General features: G+C 51.2%; 1 protein-coding gene across 2 annotated transcripts in view; it reads right to left on the reverse strand.

Moving 5' to 3' along the window:
• PLB1 (phospholipase B1) overlaps positions 1 to 18,491 on the reverse strand; it is a 115,012-nt gene that overhangs the window by 75,221 nt on the left and 21,300 nt on the right. For both annotated transcript variants that reach the window (XM_073214923.1, XM_073214930.1), the window contains exons 5-14: positions 17,585 to 17,625; positions 16,985 to 17,028; positions 14,046 to 14,133; positions 13,670 to 13,721; positions 11,877 to 11,963; positions 6,970 to 7,032; positions 6,101 to 6,180; positions 5,207 to 5,282; positions 4,200 to 4,304; positions 3,144 to 3,200 (exon numbers count right to left, since the gene is read on the reverse strand). In XM_073214923.1, coding sequence (XP_073071024.1) covers positions 3,144 to 3,200; positions 4,200 to 4,304; positions 5,207 to 5,282; positions 6,101 to 6,180; positions 6,970 to 7,032; positions 11,877 to 11,963; positions 13,670 to 13,721; positions 14,046 to 14,133; positions 16,985 to 17,028; positions 17,585 to 17,625 — 693 coding nt within the window. The remainder of the gene's footprint in view (positions 1 to 3,143; positions 3,201 to 4,199; positions 4,305 to 5,206; positions 5,283 to 6,100; positions 6,181 to 6,969; positions 7,033 to 11,876; positions 11,964 to 13,669; positions 13,722 to 14,045; positions 14,134 to 16,984; positions 17,029 to 17,584; positions 17,626 to 18,491) is intronic.

Consider the following 18,491-nt stretch of genomic DNA (forward strand, 5'->3'; position numbering starts at 1 on the left):
TCAGTAAACTTCCATTAGGAACCTTGTCCTAAATGTCCCTATTAGTCAGCTACTTCCCTTACACCTGCTCTGGCCCTCTACCCTGCTCCGTCCTCAGAGTGGGAGGAGAACACACACGCCCTCCTCAAATGACCCCCTCGTGGGCCCCTCCCCCTGCCACTCTGTGCTGCACGGAGGCGCGGCCTCGCAGGCCCCAGGCTGCTCTGTGTGCACTTTCTCCACTTCCTGGTCCTTTGCTCACATGGCCTCTGCACAGCCTCTGGCTGCCCTGAAATTGTGGGGATCTGACCTTAGGCTCTCCGAGGAGAGTTCCCACTCACCCGTGACTGCTTGCTGAACAGTCCCACCTGCCTGCAGCCCCAGGACCTTATGTCACGGCCTGGCATAAGGTGGGGGTCACCGGCTGCTAGGCCAATCTGGGCATTGAGATCTCCAAAGGCAGGTCTCTTCAAAACTACTGTTGTGTAAGAATTGTCAGAAGTTATTGAGGAGGAGGCAGAGAGGGCCTGGGAAAGGAATTCTGCCCCAAACAGAGCCCTCCTCTGCTCTGCAGCAGGAGCTCAGCTTTGGGCAAGGGGCTTCTTCTGCTGGGATGGTTCTGGGTGTTTCACAAGCAGGGTCGCTCACAACCACTGTGGGCAGGCCATGGTTTTCTTTCCGAGGCCCTCAGAGCTCACACATACCCCAGGGCTTGGTCAGGGGCAGCAGATGCTGCAGTGGCCCTGCACAGCTCCCACTATTGTGTACTGGGGCGTGGTGCAGGACGCAAGTGATGTAACTTAGGCCCCTGTGGTCACAGCGATTCTGCTGGCCCCTCTTGGCTCCCCATGCATGACGGTGACCCTCATTCAGGGCTCTGTGTATCTGTGAATCTGGGCATGGCTTTTACCTCTGCGGTCTCGGTTAAGCCCATCACAGCAGGGACTCAAGGAGGTGGCGGCCGAGAGACTCCTGGCCTTGCTGTGTCCCCAAGAGGCTGAACCCTTCCAATGCTTTCCCATGGCCCTCTAACCTTTTCTAAGGTCATCATGCCCCTTTGGCAAGCAGAGAAAATGGAGGCCCAGAAAAGCCACGCAAGTCACCTCGAGAGACAACTAGAGTAACAGCTGGAAGCAGACCCTGTTCCTGGCTCCTTACCCAGTGCCCTTTGCCCCAACCTGTTATGTTCCTATTTTTCTCACGGACTAACTGGTGCCTGCAGGGGCCATCCATGTGGCCCACTCTGGGAACCATGGGATGGCCTAGCACTTGCCCCATGAGGGAGCCGGGACAGATGGCTGGGTCCCCTCCCTCCTTGCAGCCCTGCTGCAGGAACCTCGAGGACCCTCGCTGGGAAATGACTGGTGGTTGTTAGGACAGGTCTGGAGAGAGTGGGGTAACTGCCCATTCAGAAAAGCTGCCCCCTGCTCCTCTGAGCTCTGGTGACCCCTCCTGTGTCCTGCCTGTCCCCTCTGTGCCCCTGATCCTCCCATCCTCACCTTCAAGGTGGCTGTAACACACTATGTGCTGCATGCCTGTCTATACAGCATGACACTCCGCCTCAGCAAAGGCTGTTTCACTGCTGCCAGTGCCACGGTGATAATTGACAAGCAGCAGGATGGAGGAAGGGGGGCCTTTTCCCAGGATCTGCCGTCTCCAGCCTCTGGCACGCAGGGTGCCTCCCCTGTTCTTGGGGTCTCCTTATCCCCTCACTTCCTCTCCTATCAGCCCAGCATCCACTGCCCCTTGCTAATGCAATCGGGTCCTCCTTTTTGCCATGCCCTTTGCTCGCTGAGGTCCTCTTGCCTGGGAATGCCACCCTCACCTCCTCCCATACATCCCACCAAGCCAGTGCCAATCCCGTCCTGCTGGGGCTCTCCCGGTCCTTCCAACACTGGCAGCTGCGTGCAAGTTTCCCCTTGTTCCTTTGGGTTACCTGACCCTTCCAGCTACGCCCTGAGCTCGGTGAGGGAAAAGGCCATTTGGTGTCTCCTGTGTTTTCCTTGGACCCAGCATAGGGCAGGGCACATTGTAGGTACCGGTTTATTGCCTGGGAGAAAGGTGATGGAGGAGGAGGAGAGAGGTCTGGCTGAGCTGGGATAAGCAGTCCCTCTCCCCCAGAGAAAGGGCAGAGGGAGGGCGGCGCCTACAGGAAGGGTCAGATTCCCGGTCTCAGCCCTTCCCTGGAGATCAGCAGCAAAGTGGTTTTCAGGGGGCAATATCCTGCCCCAGGGTCAGGGTCCTTGTTCAGAGAAGTCAAATATCTTCTCCAAAGGACAGGGATTCCATTGACACAGATCCCTCCCCTCTGTCTTACTGCTGATGCGTGCTGAGTGCAGCTGCTCATGGTGCTCAGCATAGCACATTAGTAGAGGAGGGGGAGATCAAATATAGTAATCCAGGAAGAGGGCAACCAAGTTTCTATCACTGAAATTCTAAAAATAGGACAGCCAGGATGGGAAAAAAATGCATGGCAAAATCAGGTCTCTGGTGCCCTGGACAGGTTCCAAGCTTTGACACTACATTCCATCCTCTGACTCAGCCCACGTAGCCCCGGGGGACCTCTGAGGGATGGGGAAAGCCTGTCAGTCACAGTAAGGCTGCTGAGTACTCACTACAGGCCAGGAGTGAACCTCACACCGGACATGGACTGGGTCAGGGCTTATGGTCTGGGGTTTGCAGCAAGGCAGCTGAGACCCTAAATTCACACAGCTTGTGGGAGGTGGAATTAGGATTTGATCTCAGATCTCCATCACTCTGAAGTCCATGCTTGTCCCCAGGCACCACCCTGGGCCTCTGGAACTCCCCGTCCAAGGGCATATGAGTGTTCAGTGAAGGGAGGCACCGTGGGAGCCAAGCCCTAGTGGCTGCTCCAGGTGAAAACACAGGTTCTGAGGAAACATCCCTGCTGTCAGGAGGGTGGGGGGTTCAGAGAGCCCCCTCATGGGGGGATGAGGAGGTCAGACTCCCAGGTGGTCAGAGCAGGGCTGCCACTGAGTGTGGGCAGGATCCCTGGTGGCCCAGAATCATTATCCTGGGACCCTGCTGGCATCCTACAGCCCCTCTGTCTGAGGAGAGGGTGTGGTGGTGGAGGCCCTGTCCTTCTTTCTGCTGGCCAAATGTCCAGGCTGGCACAGCAGCCTCCCGGACCCTGGGCCACTCACCATACTGTTCCAGAGGCTCAAGGCGAGGGTGGTGGGATCCTCAAGTGGCCGCTGCCTCTGAAAGAGAAGCAGATAAGAACCCCTGCATGCCTCCAAGGAGGGGGAGGCTCTGCCGTGCACTTCGGTGTCCTCCCTGCAGACGGGGTGGGCCTGACCTGTCCAGGCTCTCTCCCAGCCACAGCCCCATCAGGAGCTCAGTGTCTGGCGCCAGGGCTCAGAGGCGAGGGCCCACAGGAGCACAGTAAACATCTGGCTGCCCTCATTATCTTAGGGGTGTCCATGCTGAGTAGATCAGCAGCAGGAGCAGGTGACAGGGAAGGGGTTCGTTGTGGTCTGAGTAGGAGGGGGCATGGAAGGTACTATTTTCCTCCTCTTCGACCAGTAAAGGTCACTGAAGTCCTAAAGGGGCACAGTGATGCCAACAGACAGGAGCCAGGGGCCCCGAGGGAGGGACGGTCCCAGACACAAGGGGCTGAAGCCTCAGAGGCGTCAGAGGGACCTTGCTGAGCACATGTGGACCCATCACAGTACAGTGGTGTGGGTGGCCCTGCTGAGGCAAGGAGATTTGCCCAGTGACTGGATGGGGGGCACTCAAACTACCCTCCCTTCCAGGCATAGGTGTAGAGAGCGTGCAAGGGTGAGAGTGTGGTGTGCCACCCTGGAAATTCTATGCTGAGGGCTTCCCAAGCCCCGGTGCTGCTCCAAGTTCCTCACATGGTCCGGACAATGGCCCTGCAGGGGTGGAATATGAATAATGACCCTGATTTCACAGATGAGGAACCGAGGAGCAAACAACTTGCCCAAGGTCACACAGCTGACCCACTGCAGAGCTTGAGTCCATGCTCTTTACCTCTGGGCTGCTCTGCCTCTAAGAACCTGCCTCATAGGCTATCCAACCCTGTGGGGAAATTGTCAGGAAAGGTGAAGAGAATATTCCATCACTTGCCGCCTGTGACTGCACAGCGCGGACCCCACGAAGACCATCTGGGCTGGGGCAGCGGCGAGGGTGGGAGCCGGGAGAGGAAGGTCCGGCTGCTCTCGGCCACGGTCACTCACCAAGAATGGTGACAGGGCCAGCTCGTAGAAGAACGGCTGGAAAACCACCGTGAAGGACTCCTGCTCGCTGTACTTGCTGGAGGCCAGGAGACGTTCCCAGCTGTCCTGAAGGGGGCAGAGAGATGTGTACCCAGGGGCAGGGGCAAGGCACAGCCTACCCTGTGCCCCCCCTAGGGACCTCTCAGCAGCTCCCAGGGAAGGATCACCCACTGTGTGTTGATCTCAGTTAAATGTTATTCAGAAGCCCCCTTTTGTCTCACAGTTTGGGGTCCTGATGAACTAAATCAGCTGTTTTAGGTACTCTGAAGCTCCAGTATCAGGTGATGCCAGAGATAGAGCTGAAATACATTCTCTGGGAGCTCAAGGAGTACATGCCAGCCCCGCAATGTCCAGGGCCCCCAAGCCCTCTTCAAAGGCTAAGTTCTGTAGGGCCATATTAACCACTCAAAAAATGTCATTTCCAGACAGAGAGAAATGCCATACAACTTCACGTACAACTTTCTTCTTAAATAGCATCAGGCTAACACATGTCAGTAGGAACTGCTGTTTGCTGATAGGGTTGATGGCTTCCACGGAGCCAGGCACACTCCCCTGGGTCTCTGCTCCAAACTGGAGTGCACGTCTCCCGGAGCCCTTGGCCTGGAGTCTGGGGTCTGAGCCCAGCCAGCGCAAAACAAGCTCACCGGCCACAGATGCAGCCGTACCGCTGCGGTGGTGTCCAAAGGCAATTCAGAAAGAATCTGTGAAGTTCTCCATGATCCTTTGCTTTAGGGAGCGCTGTGTCCCCACCTCCTCCCCTACCAGTGTTACAGTGCCCACTCTGGGTACAGAAATACCGAATCACCGCCGGGAAGAGAACTGACGGTAGCTCTTTTGTTCCTCTCTGCCCTGAGTTCAGCTGGAGAAGCCCGTATCACGAACTTGCTTCCTAATTGTTCCTACCATTTCTGATCTTCATGCCTGCTTGGCCCTGTGAGCTGGTAGCCAGCCTCCCAGAGTGGGCTCACCTGATAGGACCACTGTGTCACAACCTGGGACAGCCTCGATGTCTCCTCTGAGAGCCTGCAGCGCTCGGCTGTGGGGCTGGAGGTGAAAGCAAGCTGGACGTGAGAGCGTGGCTGTGTAGGGGCCATTTGGGCTGCCCCCTGAGCGAAGACGGTGAGGGCCTGGGAGGTGCTGAGGGAGTGGGGAAGGAGAAGTGGGGCGTCCTGGGGGGTGCAGGAGGGAAGCAGAGGCTGTCCCTTCCTCAGGGTGGGCAAAGGGTGCAAGGACACGCTCTCTCTCACTCCATCTGCTACGTGCCACCTGCCCTCGCCGCTCCCCACAGCAGGGCCCCACCTCCAATCCTTCCTTCCCCGGCTCTAGGCTCCTTCACAACTTTCCTCTTCGAAAGCCTTTCCTCTCTGCCCTGCTTCTCCTTCAGGTGCCCCCAACTCCAGCTCTCCTTGCCCTGACCTCTTTCACATGAACTACTTTTCTGGATGCAAAGCCAGAAATCTAATGAATTTGGTTGAATGTTTAAATTTCATGAAATATTTCAGAAATATATGGGAATCAAGTTTTGTGAAGACAAAATCCATTCATGCTAAATTTTTTTCTTTCCAGTTTCCAGAGGTGACACTTCTTGGCTTACAGACATTTTTTGCCAAAGCTGTTTTTTCAACTCTCAAATCATCCTGGTGGGGTGGGGCATCTGGCCCCACACTGACCAGACGGGTATTGCGTCCCATAACGCAGTCCCCAGAATAGCACTCGGTGAAGGGGTGACTGCCCCCGCTGGCTGTGGATCTCGCGCACGTCACTGACTCTCCCTCAGCCTCCAGCCGTGGGATGGTCCTCACGGAGCAGCCCTTGTGGCAGCTGCTCAGTGGGTGCTGGTCCCATCCCGCTTCCCCTTTTACCTGAGCCGAGTCCTCAGATGCCAGCGAGAGACCCTCAGAACCTCAGAGAGATCCACCAGGTTCACAAATGCTTTGGGGACCTAGGAGGGTACAGGGGAGATGAGCATTTGCAAGGTCACCCTTGCTGCCCAGGGGCTTCTCTGCAACCCCTTGTTTGAGCCCAGTTTGGCATCTGGGTGAACACGATGGGGCTGTCCTTGGTTAAACACGCAGGCCCCTTTGGGAGATGTTTGGCTGGGGTCGGTCCAAAGCCACCGGCCCTGCCAGCTGCACCGTTCCAGAAATGTGTCCTTTACTGTCCCTCAGGGATGGCAGGCCACCTCACTACCACAGTATAACAGGGAAGCAGGACAACTTCCCAGCAGGACAGTGGACTCTCTGATAGGAAAGATGCCCCTCCCCCTGGCCCTGCAGGAAGCAAAGGGGGAGCTGAGAGCCATGGAGCTCCCCTGGGTTCTGAGCGTGCAGGTCTCACCCTGGTCACTCTGGAAAGGGAAGCCTCCACGGTTCTCAAGACCCCTCCGTACTGCCCCAGACTCTGAGAGCCCCAGGGAAGAGCAGTGTCCCCAAGACCCCACTGAGGAACTGTGTCCTCCCCAGAGTCTTTCTCAAAAGCATCCTTTCCAAGAGTAAAGAGCTCCTGACTTGCGTTTTCATCAAAAGGTGAGAAGACCGGCTCCTCCCGACTTCCCCCCAGGGTCTAGTCTCCATCCAGGGAGTCTGTTTTCCCCATCCTAGCAGAGGCCATCTGAGAGTGAACCAGAACTGCCCACCAGCCCTCAGAAGGGCAAGTCCCTCGTAGCTGCCAAAGGTGCCCACAGAGAGCTATGGTGTGTGGTCCCTGGAGCCGGGGGAGCTGCAAGCCTTACCTCCTGGTGCAGGTAGTCCAGGATTCTAGTTAGCTTGTCCATGCCTCCCGTCACGTGCCTTTGCTGTAAGAGGAGAGATGTCACTGATGTGGGGCACTGAGGAGGGATGGCGATGTGGGGCTGAGGATGCCCAGGGTGATGCTGGCCTGCCCCTTTCACTCCCCAAACCCCCGTCCTTGGCTGAGATGATAGTGACAAAGGCCCTATCTGGACCCCAGTGCCCCATAAGTAAGTGGGGAGTTCCCAGCTTCCTAGGTTGTCATCTCTTCTCCGAACTTCTCAAGCCATTACTACCAGGGAACACCAAACAATCCCCCAAGTGAGACGTTCCATGCCGGAAAGGACAGTCAAGGCCAGTCAAGGCCAGGGCAATGCTAAAGCTCACCCGGAGGGCTGGGACACAGGACTTACTCCCAAAGGCTGATGCGACCACTTTTATCTGAAGAAAATCAGGTCCAAAGGGGGAACACAATTACCCCTGGATTTAAGGACCCAGATAGGCCTCTCAGCTTCTGCAAGGCACTTTTACCAGACCTCTCTGTGCCCCGTCTGTCTCAAGTAAGAAAAGGGTTCACAAAGTCTGCGCAGGCTCTTGTCACTGCACGTTTAAAGCCATCTCCTACCCACCTAGTTCCTTGCAGGAAATGAAATGAAAATAAATAAACAAATGAGAGCACCTCAAAAATCAACCCTGGTTTACATTTTCAGCAAACCCACCAAACAAAAATAAACTTGACATAAGACAAACTTCTAAGCTGCCTGCAAACTGGCTGTCCCCTGGGGCGACTTCGCTCAAACAGGAAGACAAGGCAGGCAGAGAAGCTGTTGTTTCCTGGGGGAACATAGGCATGCCCTGGGAGATAGCTGCCAGTATCTGGCTGGGACTGCACAGTCCCCTGCAGTAAAGCCTGCTGTCTCATTTTCTTTAGCCGAAGTGAGTCCGAAAATAACACTAAGCATCACACTTGCTTTCTCAAGAGTCTTGGGTACTCTGTCTAGAAAGGTCCTTGCCACCCATCTGTACCACACTCAGGGCATCCCCCTTCCCTAGGGAAACTGGGGGGCCCTGCATGGTTTCTCCCAACTGCAAACCTTGTTTTAGGAACCCCTTTCTTAAGGTTGCAAAGTGAATGGGGACCCACCCAGTCATTCCAGGTACTGAATAGCTGTCACTTGGGGCACCAATGGTTCCTGTTCCTTAGTGGGAGTCATTATGCCCTTATAAAATGTCCCTGGTCTATATGGCCACACATAACAAACTCTCTCTTGAGCCCAAAGTCTGGAACAAGCTTATTTCTTCAAATGAACTTGCACATTTCCATTTATATCTTTTGCTCCCAGATTCAGAAGAAGGATCTATTATCAAACATGTGCCTGACCCCAGACTTAACTTTTCTAATAAACTCATTTCTTGGGGGTTATCTCAAGGAGCAGGATTATTCAGTCAAAAGATACAAGCACTGTTAGATCTCTTGCACCATACTGCCCGTATATGCTCCATAATGTTACGCCTGCTCTTGAGGCACCTGCAACAAAAAGTGTATGTATTTTCTTGTAGTGTCGCTGGCTTTGGGGTTTTTTTTCCTTCACTTTTCTCTCTTCTTCAAACTGAGTTTTGGTCTTACTCATTAATAAAACTAGGCTTTAACTAGAGAGCAGTAAATATGAATTCAGACCCTCACATAATCTCCATCACCACCACGAGCCAGGTTACCAGTTATCACTGAGGCATCTGCCCTTGCGCAGCTGGCCCCACTGTAGGAGCCCGGAGGAAGCGCTGTCACTGCCTAATTGAGGCTCCTCACTTTCCTTACTTAGGACTTTGGTCTTAAGAAACCTCTCAAGAACAAATGCAGACACAGGCCCTTGTCCATTCCCCACAAAAGGAGCTCAAAAGCCACTTAGGGGAGGAAAATTCCAGATCCTCAGTGGGCAGGACAGGAGTTTGATATTTCTGGGAACACCTTTTTCTCAGATGAACTCTTTCCAGAAGGCAGAGTGGCTCTGTGAAGCCGGGTGGAGGCCTGGAGCCTTACCCTGGTCCTCAGAGGTCCCCAGGGGCCCTGGGACTTGCAGGACAACCTCTGAGAGAGAGACTGTGCCTAGGATGTGCTTCAGGAATGCAAAGATGCCATGTAGGAGCTTCCCTGATGGAGAAGGAGGGGTTCTGCCACAGGGTTAACTTGCAGCAGGAGCTGTGGCCCACTAGGAAGATTAGGAGGTGCGTGGGGGTCTGGGCAGCCCAGGTGTGACTGGAGGAGTGAGGGGAGCGCCAGCAGGCCCAGGCACAGAGGCCAGGAGAGCCAGACTAGGAGCCGTGAGGGCCTTTGGGGGAAATGGAAGTGGGGGAGGGGTTTATTCTAGCTCCAAAGCCTTGGTGGCCTTTGTGCAAAAGGAAAACCAACATGGAAGAAAAAAAATTCAATGAAGAGGGAACTTGAGTGCATGCTAATAACATTGCTACAAAAAGGAGCTAAATCTACGGTGCTCCAGTCACGGGTTTGCAGCCATTGAGGAACTAGGAATAAGGCATGATTACTTTTGTCATATGTTTGCAACCAGTTAAAAGGGTGAGGTTCTTACTATGAATAAACTCAACCCATATGTATTTATGTGGCTAGATCTTGAGGAAATTTCACATATTGACAAAAATCATTAAGCTTGATACTGGTGTTGGAAAGACTGTCGGGAATAGGCAATCTCTGGAGGAATGTAAATATGTTCAGTTGGAGAGCAGCTAAGCAGTCCCTGTTAAAAGTTAAAATGTTAAAATGTATGTATCTGATGACTGGCAATTCAATGTTTAAAAATTTCCTCTAGGTGCTTGTCTTCAAACTATTTTGGCCGTTGTGAGATGCTTCTCACTGCCATCCAGAGTACCTACCTATGAGGAGAAGGAAGCAACGATCCTCATGAACCAACACTTGCCCTATTATGTGCGATGAACTCTAGCATTCTGAAGTTTATTCTATTTCTATTTTTTGTAATTTTGGTTGCAATCTTTTAAACTGATTTTTGGCCCACTAATATGCTTCAATCCATACATATATTTAGGCAAATGAAGAAGATTCTTTGCAATACTGAAACACTAAAAACACCAAAATGGCCATCAATAGAGAATTACTACAAAATAAAATGTAATAAATGTATACAATGGAATACTACTTGGCAAGTAATAGGAATAAATTTAATCCATATATATCAGCATGACTAAATCTCAAAAAATACTTGGTTAGTGAAAAAAATGCACAATAGTACAATCTAACACTATGTTAGATCTCTCACACACACATACTTACAAACACATGCATACACACATATATACATATGTAGGCAAAATAATATTAGGATTCATATGTGTGTGAAAGGTTTGGAAATAAAAGGAGGGAGAGGATTAGGGGGTGATTTTAGCTTAACCATATTGTTTTAGTTTTTTAAAAAGAGAAATCATTTGTGTATTGCTTATATAACTAAAAATTAATGCACAAATGGACACATGCACACAAGGAATGCATCATGTAGTCAAGAATTCTTGAAGGCATAATACATGAATGATTACAAGAACTTACATAGGAATGCTTGAATTCAAGGTAGAGTGAATGGAAGAAATCATGAATGAGTATAGGCATCATGAATGCATTCAAACATTTAAAAAATTTTAAAAATGCTAGCATGAACAAATTTATCATAAATGACAAAAGCATGTGCCTACATTTAAGGAGAGAATGAGCTTTTGCATGAATAGATAACTTCTAGGTGGGTGGATGAGTGGGAATATAGAGGAATGTGGCAATACCTAAATGCTTGTTTGAGCATGTCAATGAATGTATGTGTAAATTCGTGAATAAATGTTGTTGAGCATAATGACCAACTGTGGGAGGGGGGCAGAGAATAAACAGGGCATGTAAATTTCACTTGGCATTGGAGAAAAACAGAGAGTGAAGTAGAAAAATAATGCTATAAGATCTATGTGTTGCAAACCCAGGAGATCTTCGGGAATATCATTCCACAGAGCTGGACAGGAAGGCAAGCTTCCATCAGCACACCCCTAGGGCCCACCATCACTGAAGGAAGGGGGGCTTTGATGGTAATCCATGGGGCATTTGGAGGAAGGTAGAGGATATGTTGTGGGATAAGGCTCAGAGAAGGGCACAGCACCTCAAGAAACTTCCCCTGTGTCTGTGCCACAGCCTGGCACAGGCCTGCAGGGTAGCCAAGAGGACAGTGGGAAGGTAATTTGTCTGCCGTTAGTGGCAGGGCCAGCTTGGTGGCACCCAGGCTTCAGACTGGGGAAGAAGAGTTTGTGTGCCATTTATGTCACCATAACCTAGTTATCTAAGCTCCCCTTCACACTTTCCACTGATCCTAACTGGATAATCTTCAATAAAGACTTAGGTCATAGAAAGCCAACTACAAAAGTAAGAAATGGAGCCACATGTTTTATGTCCTGTTCCCAGGAATGCCACCGAGCCTGAAAGATACAGCCTACCTACAGAAACAGTAGGCTTCCCATAACAACTAGAGTTCACAGGCCAAGAGATAACAACAAGGGGACCCCATCTTGCTTTATTCCCTAAATTCAGTACTTGAATGAAATCAGAATTAAGAGAGGCAAAATGATTTTTAACTAGGAAGCTGATTTTCCTCAGTTGCAGAATGGTCATTGACTCAACGTATCTACAGCTCAATTTCCTTTTCGTGACATGAAGGGTGGTTAGTTAAAAACACCTGTCCCAGTTCTTTGAGCCCTTAGCTAAGTACATCCATTTACTTATCTATCCGTCTATTTGCCCTGATTCTGAAAGAGTTGCCATCAGGCCCAGCCTGACACTGTAGATCACTAGGTTTAGTTCATTTACTCTGCTCCCCACCTCCACATCTGCAACCCCTCCCAGCCAGAGGTTTACCTGTTGGGCGGAGGGACAAAGGTGACTCTGGCTTGTGTTACTGAAGAACACACTGATAAGCTTCCAGTCCTTTTGAAAGTCAAGTTCCTGCAGAAAAGGGCAACGCATCAAAGAAAGAGAGTGGTAAGACCTGGTACTAAAAGAACTTTGTTTTCACTTCTTTCAATTTCATAATCCACTGCCATGAAATCACATGTATGGGTCTTTTCAGAAGTAGGAGTATATGGTAAGACTCTAAAGTTGTGCAACCACTGTAGAAGGCAATTTAGCAAAATCCATCAGAAACTTTTTTTAAAGGGCAGAGCCTTTGATCCAACAATTCCATTTCCTAAGATGTATTTTAAGGAAACATGGTTATATGAAAGATTTAGCTGTAATAAGGAAGCCTTGTTCATAAGAATGAAAAATTGGAAACATAAATGCCTAAAATGGGGGACTGCTGCATAAACTGTGGAACACTCAGAAGATGAAACACTATGTAGTTATTAAAATGATGCTGGAAAATGTAATTATTGTCATGGGAAATATTATACTGAGAATAGCAGGTTATAAAAAGTATCTACATCTAGTAATAGCCATTTTATAAAATATATATATAGATATATGTGCTTAGAAAAAATATGGAAGGGAAAGTAATTTTCTCTGGGTATCAGGTTGAAGGATGGTTTTAATATTCTTTTTATCTGTGTTTTATGATTTTTCTACAATGAACATGTATTACTTGTGGAACAAACACCAACTTTGGTTTTGTCATTTTAAGAGGCAAGCATGGTGCCCTTGAGAAACATTGGACTGTATGAATCAGGCTCATTAGCCTTTGGTTCTAGCTAAGTGTGAACTTGAACAGGTCACGTGCCTCTGGGGGACTTCAGTGTCTTCAACTGTAAAATCACAAGTTTGGAATCAGGACCTCCCAGCTAGTTTCCAGAATGTTACGATTATTCCAAAATCCTGGAATTCTCCTGGGAGAGGAAAACCACTTCTGTACAGCATAGTTCCTATGCTTGTCCCTGTCCCTTTATAACCAGGAACAGCCTAGCTTTAATCCCTCAACTCTGTAATGAATGAATGACTGGCCTAGACAGAGTCTTCCCTTGGTTCCAGCAGTTCAGGCCCGGTGCCTGGTTAGATCCAGCTGGGCAGCAAAGCTTGCCGTGATTGAAGGCTTACCCATAATGACAGCACAGAGGGTCGGAGGCTGCTGATTACAAACCCACATGAGCTACCAAGCTAGGAGGGTGGGTACCACAGCCCCAGCATGTATGTCCCAGAGACCTCCATCTGAGAACTAAAACAAATACGGTAACTAACAATAATGGCAATCTCCATTTCAACATCGATGGCTACAGGCTTTTACTGAACATTGTCTCTGTGCCAGGAGCACCCAGCTCCTCATTTAATGTTCCCTAAGACCTGTACTGCAGGCTCTTTTTATCCCAATTTCATAAATGGTGAAACTAAGGCTTAGAGAGGTTAAGTGCCTTACCTGACTACACACAGTTAATAGGTGGAAAACTCAGGGTTTGTGCTCAAGTCCCTCTAGAACCCAAGCTCTCAACCATTTCCCTCAGTGAGATGTCAGTCAGTCCATCGGCTGACTTTTGGCAGGACCACATTGTGAGCATAGGAGGTGGCTTCAGAGAATCGCCACAGGAAGGGTGCATTCGGAGTGCCCAGATCACACTGGTTGCTGAGCTCAGGGCACGGTCTGGGGCCATCCTGCCTGGCGTGTTTGGCCTGATTGCCTTGCAGCAGACATGGGCCGCCCCAGCTGGAGTCAGATGGGTGCTTACCTGGTTCTCTTTCATGCTCCTCACCAGTTCTTTTGCCTGATTCTGTAAGTCCCTGCATAGAGGGAGGGAGTGGAGAGAAGAGTCAGTTAAAGATCACTTTGTTGAGTGTTGGAAGCTTGCCCCTCGCCCCGATGCCAGTGTCTGAGCCCGAGGCTGCACTGCACCACTCCTGGCTTCAGGAGGGCAGATATTAACCCCATTTTTGAAATTAGCCCCATCAGGCAGACTGAAATCAGCACAAGAGCCGCCTTTGACTGGCTTAAAGCACACCTCTATTTTTAAGCCACTTTGACCATGCCAGCATCTCCAGTGCCCTGTCCTGGATGTCCAAGACTGGCAGGAGCTCACGCCCTGAAGAGCCAGAGAGGGGACTTACTCAGCGCTAGCGCCAGGCCTCACTGTTTTCCCAGCATACTCAGGCCTCGGAAGAGAGGGACTGAAACGTCTGATGATATCTGAAAGGACTGAAGAGACAGTGTATTTGAGGCTGTGGTCCTGACAGCAGAGGTCACTTATAAAGACTGGTGCCCCTCTATGGGAGGTGCCAGGGTTGCTGCTTGTATTCAAAGGCTCAGCTTCCACACCCTGCCATGGGCTGCCAGGGCAACCTCAGAGCAGGTCCCTGGAAGAAAAAGGGGGCTAACAACTAGCATCTGCAAAGGACTAGGTCAGGCCCAGTGCCTTACTTGTATGAAGCAGAGACTGAGGTTGAGAGAAGCTAAGCAAGCTACCCACGGGCTCAGAGCCAAGTGGAGCTGCTGGGATTTGAACCAGAGCCCTTGGAAGCCAGAGCTCTCCACCGTCTTGTGCTGTCCATTCATTCGGGAAAGCATGCTAGCATGCTAGGACAGGGACCGGGCAGGCTGCCCCCTGGGCTCAGGCCCCCTCCCTCCTCCTGGGATTGACAGCAGGGCGGGAAAGCTCCAGGGAACACACGTCCCAGCGCTGACAGCAGGGAACTGCTAAAAATAGTGCTGTCAGGAGCAGTTAACTTGGGTCTTGCTCTCAAGAGAGGAGAGAGCAGAGTGGGGAGAGTGCTGTGGGAGGCGGATACCTCTGCCCCCATCCCAATCCCCTTTCTTTGTGTCCCCATCCAGAAGTGCCCGGGGCTTTGTGGGAGCAGAACCCAGCTGACACTGTGCAGGCAGCAGTGGGCGGGAAGTCAGGAGACCAGGTCCTCAGCCTTGTCAGCCTGGGCAGCCACCTGAGGTGTGTGTGACTCGATTGTCTTCATCCTCAACCCAAATTAATGTGCTTCCTTTCCCAAGCCCTGTCCAGCTCACAGGAGCCCATCCCCATTTGTGGTGAGAAGCTGAGGCCAGTTGAAGGCTAGGGACAGTGTGTGTGTGCATATGTGTGTGCGTGTGTGTGGGTGGGTGTGGGTATGTGTGGGCAGGGGGCAGGGGAAGAACGCTTTCCCTCCCTCACTTCAGGAGAGTCTGAGGGCAAATGACAAAACCTGAATGCCTGGTGCGAGGTCTCTGAAGGAGCTTTCCAGAGTAAATGTCTTTGTATTGTGTTACTTCTTTGCAATGAAACAGGACCTTGGATCTTTCCACAAAAATCTGCCTCTCATTTTATTTTAAGGCTGCTATGGACCTGGTCTGTTCTTGCTGCCTCTCTCTGGGTTCAGGGGGGTCAGCACAGAGGCAGAGGCTGTGGGGCTGGCCCACGGGGGTTTACAGGCACCCCTCCACACACTGAGCATGTGACCTTGGGCAAGTCAGCGTACCACCCCCAGCCCCGCCTCCCCAACTCTGTTTACCTCTCTGCAGAATGGTTGTGGTGGGCGGGGGTATGGCTAGATTTGAAGAGTCTAAGGTTCTGGTATAGAAGGATAGGTGGGCTGAGCCAGGTGGGCTTTGTGTGACCCTGCCACCCAGCTGCACCGGCCTGCATGTCCCTGAGGCACTGTCTCCTTAGGAGCCCCCTGCTCCTCCGCTGGTCTGGCCCCCTCCCCCTTCCCCCTGCCGGATTCACAGCAGCTCCCGGAGTCCTGCCTTTGAGGAGATTCAGGTATGAGATCTGCCCTCGCTGCCCTGCCTCTGCTGTGCCTCTGCCAGGTGGGACTCCTGCTCTCTCTGTGCTAAAAGGGGGGCAGTCAGGACTTGTTACCAGGTGAGAGAGGAAAAAAAACAGAGATAAATTGAGAAATCAGGCAAAGAAGCAGCTGCATTTGTGGTTTCAGGGTTTAAACTACATCCCATCTTCCCAGATACCCTAAATACACCACTTCGTCTTTTTTTTTTCCTGTAATTTACAGGCAAACAGCCAAACCCAGGCAGAGCTGACATTTACCAAGTTAGTAAGGCCTCCTCTTTAGGAACCCTGTGACCCTTTGCAGGGGGACCTTCCCACCACTGTGGCCACCAGTATCCCCTCACCTGTCAATCAGATCCTGGAAGTCAGACACCAAGTCTCAACCTCCCCACTGGAGGCAGGACCCGTATCCTATTCATCCCTGTCCTTTGTGGGGAGCCTACTCACTCCCAGGCCCCTGGTGAAATACCTCGGCTGGCCTGGCAGGTCAGTAGCCGTGTCGCGGCATTACGCTCTCTGGAGCTTCAGTGTTCCAGTCTGTCTTGCTCAAATTAGTGACAGGTGGCTTCCTTGTTCTTGACTTGTGGGCCATGGACAGGGAACTCTAGCACCCCACTATGTGAATTCAGCTGGTGCTAAGGGACTCAGGGGCTCCAGAATGACTTAACAGAGTCATCAGGAACCTCTGGTATTTAGGGAAAAAACCAGGTTACAGATCTCATGTTCATAAGTTACATTTGTATGAAAAAAGGTCAAAATGTTAACAATGGTTATTTCTGGATAGTGGGATTATAACTTTTATTTTCTTAACTTCATTTTTCTGGCCCCAATGGATATACTTATTTGATAAGCAAGGAAGTGATTACAAAATGAAATAGACTGAAAATGAGACCTGGGTCTTCTCTTCGGGGTGGGGACAGTGAGTGGTAGACAGTTTTCTGAGACAAAATGCTACAAATCCAGGCGCCAGGACCTGGGGCAGAAGGAGCCTCAAGAATCCGGCCCAGCCACCGCCTGGCCTCCTGGGGCCCCCTAACCTGACCCAGTGCCCCCTGACTTCTCTTTGCTTGGAGGCCTTTGGGCATTTGTCACACCTTCCTTTCAGGGTATGTGACCTTTCATGCCCTGACTCCTTATCTGTCCCCCCAGAACACCTCCCCCTCTCCTCAGGCTCTGTGATGAAGTGGCCAGTGAGGTACATCCTCCGATCAAATGCTGCTGTGTTGGGAGGGATGAGGACAACCCAAAACCTGGCCACGAAAACACAGAACTCACCTGTCACCACTCCCGTGCACACCTGCTGTGACCATTTTTCAGCCCTACACAAGCAGAAGCAAACAAGCAAGCATCAGACTGCACGTGTCACCCTCCAGCCCTCTCCCTCCATGCTGTGGTCCATTTCACAGCAGGCTTCGGCCCAGCCGTGCTCCCGTTGTGGGATTTACCCTTCCTGGAGTCCAAGGCACACTTTCGATGGCAATGGAGTCACTGAAGTGGGGTAAACAGCTCTTCCTGGACCCTCCTCCCCACCCCTCGAGTGGGAAGGGGAAGCAGACCCTGGTGCAGAATGAGACGGACTCTGGTCCAGCCCCGCACACTGCCCCTGAGCAGACAAGGAGACTGGTGGTGGACAGCATGAAGCCTGCATTCAGCCTTGGCCACTTTTGCTCCCTTATTCACCCAAAGGAGGCACTGGAAGCACTGGACAGGGAGGCAGGAGCCTGGTTCTGGACCCCACTCTGCCACCTGCTCATAAGGAGCAGGCCACCTCCTCCCTGGCCCTCAGGTCTCCCCACCAGTGAAGCAAGGAGACTGCAGCAGATCGTCTCTGAGACCCCTCTCAGCAGAAGTGCTCTGTGGCTCCAAGACAGTTACCATTTGTGCATCTCCACATCGACCGTCCCCGAGTCTGGATGCTGGAAAAGATATAAGGTGTGAACAATCCCTCCAGGGGAGGCGGCACAGCCTGTCTTCAGGGGACCCCAGCTGACTGTCAGCACCCCCTCCCACCAACAAAAGGGAACCCTGGATCCAGAGAAAGGCGAAATCTGCCCATGAATGTCAAGCTCCCTCCAAGGCATGTTGGTCAGATCTCAGAGCACCAGAAGGTATGAATGTTTTCTTCAGAAAAGAAAACAGTGGCAAGAGAGCTGAGATGAACATAGAAATAAAAGGGGTAGTTTTATTGTGACCGCCCATAATCCGAGATTTATTTTGCCTATTGTCCGTCTCTTCTGATGATAGACTTGTAAGGGCCACAAGAGCAGAGATTTGTGTCTGTTTGTTCGTGACTATATTCCCTGAACATACAACAGGGCCTGACACATTAGAAGTATTTAATAAAGGTTTGATAATTTTTTGGAATGAACAAAACAAAGTTTCTGATTTTCCTCTTGGTAAAGTGCTGGACAACACAGGTTACTCTCCGCTGGAAAGGTTCCCTGGTCATAGGGCTGAGGTGAGACCACAGTAACCCACCCAGGAACTGTGACCTTTGCCAGGTCCTAGGGATGCCTGGGATGGTGCCCAGTAGATACCAAGTGCTGAGTGTGTATTAGCTCTTGTCAGTAGTATTATTTTCACAAGTTCTGACACAAATTCTTCCTTTCAAAATTCCTGGAGGACAGTGACAGGTGACAGTCATACCCACACTACCTACAGCCCGTCTGCTGCAGCTTCTCTGAAAGAGCCCGTATGTCCTTGACCACCCAGAAGATCAACAACCAGTCTACAAAACTGGGTCATCCCTCGGCAGCCCTCGTGGGAGGGTGGGCTGACCAGG

The sequence above is a fragment of the Manis javanica genome, chromosome 1, assembly GCF_040802235.1.
Source record: "Manis javanica isolate MJ-LG chromosome 1, MJ_LKY, whole genome shotgun sequence".
NCBI classification, from domain to species: Eukaryota; Metazoa; Chordata; class Mammalia; order Pholidota; family Manidae; genus Manis; species Manis javanica.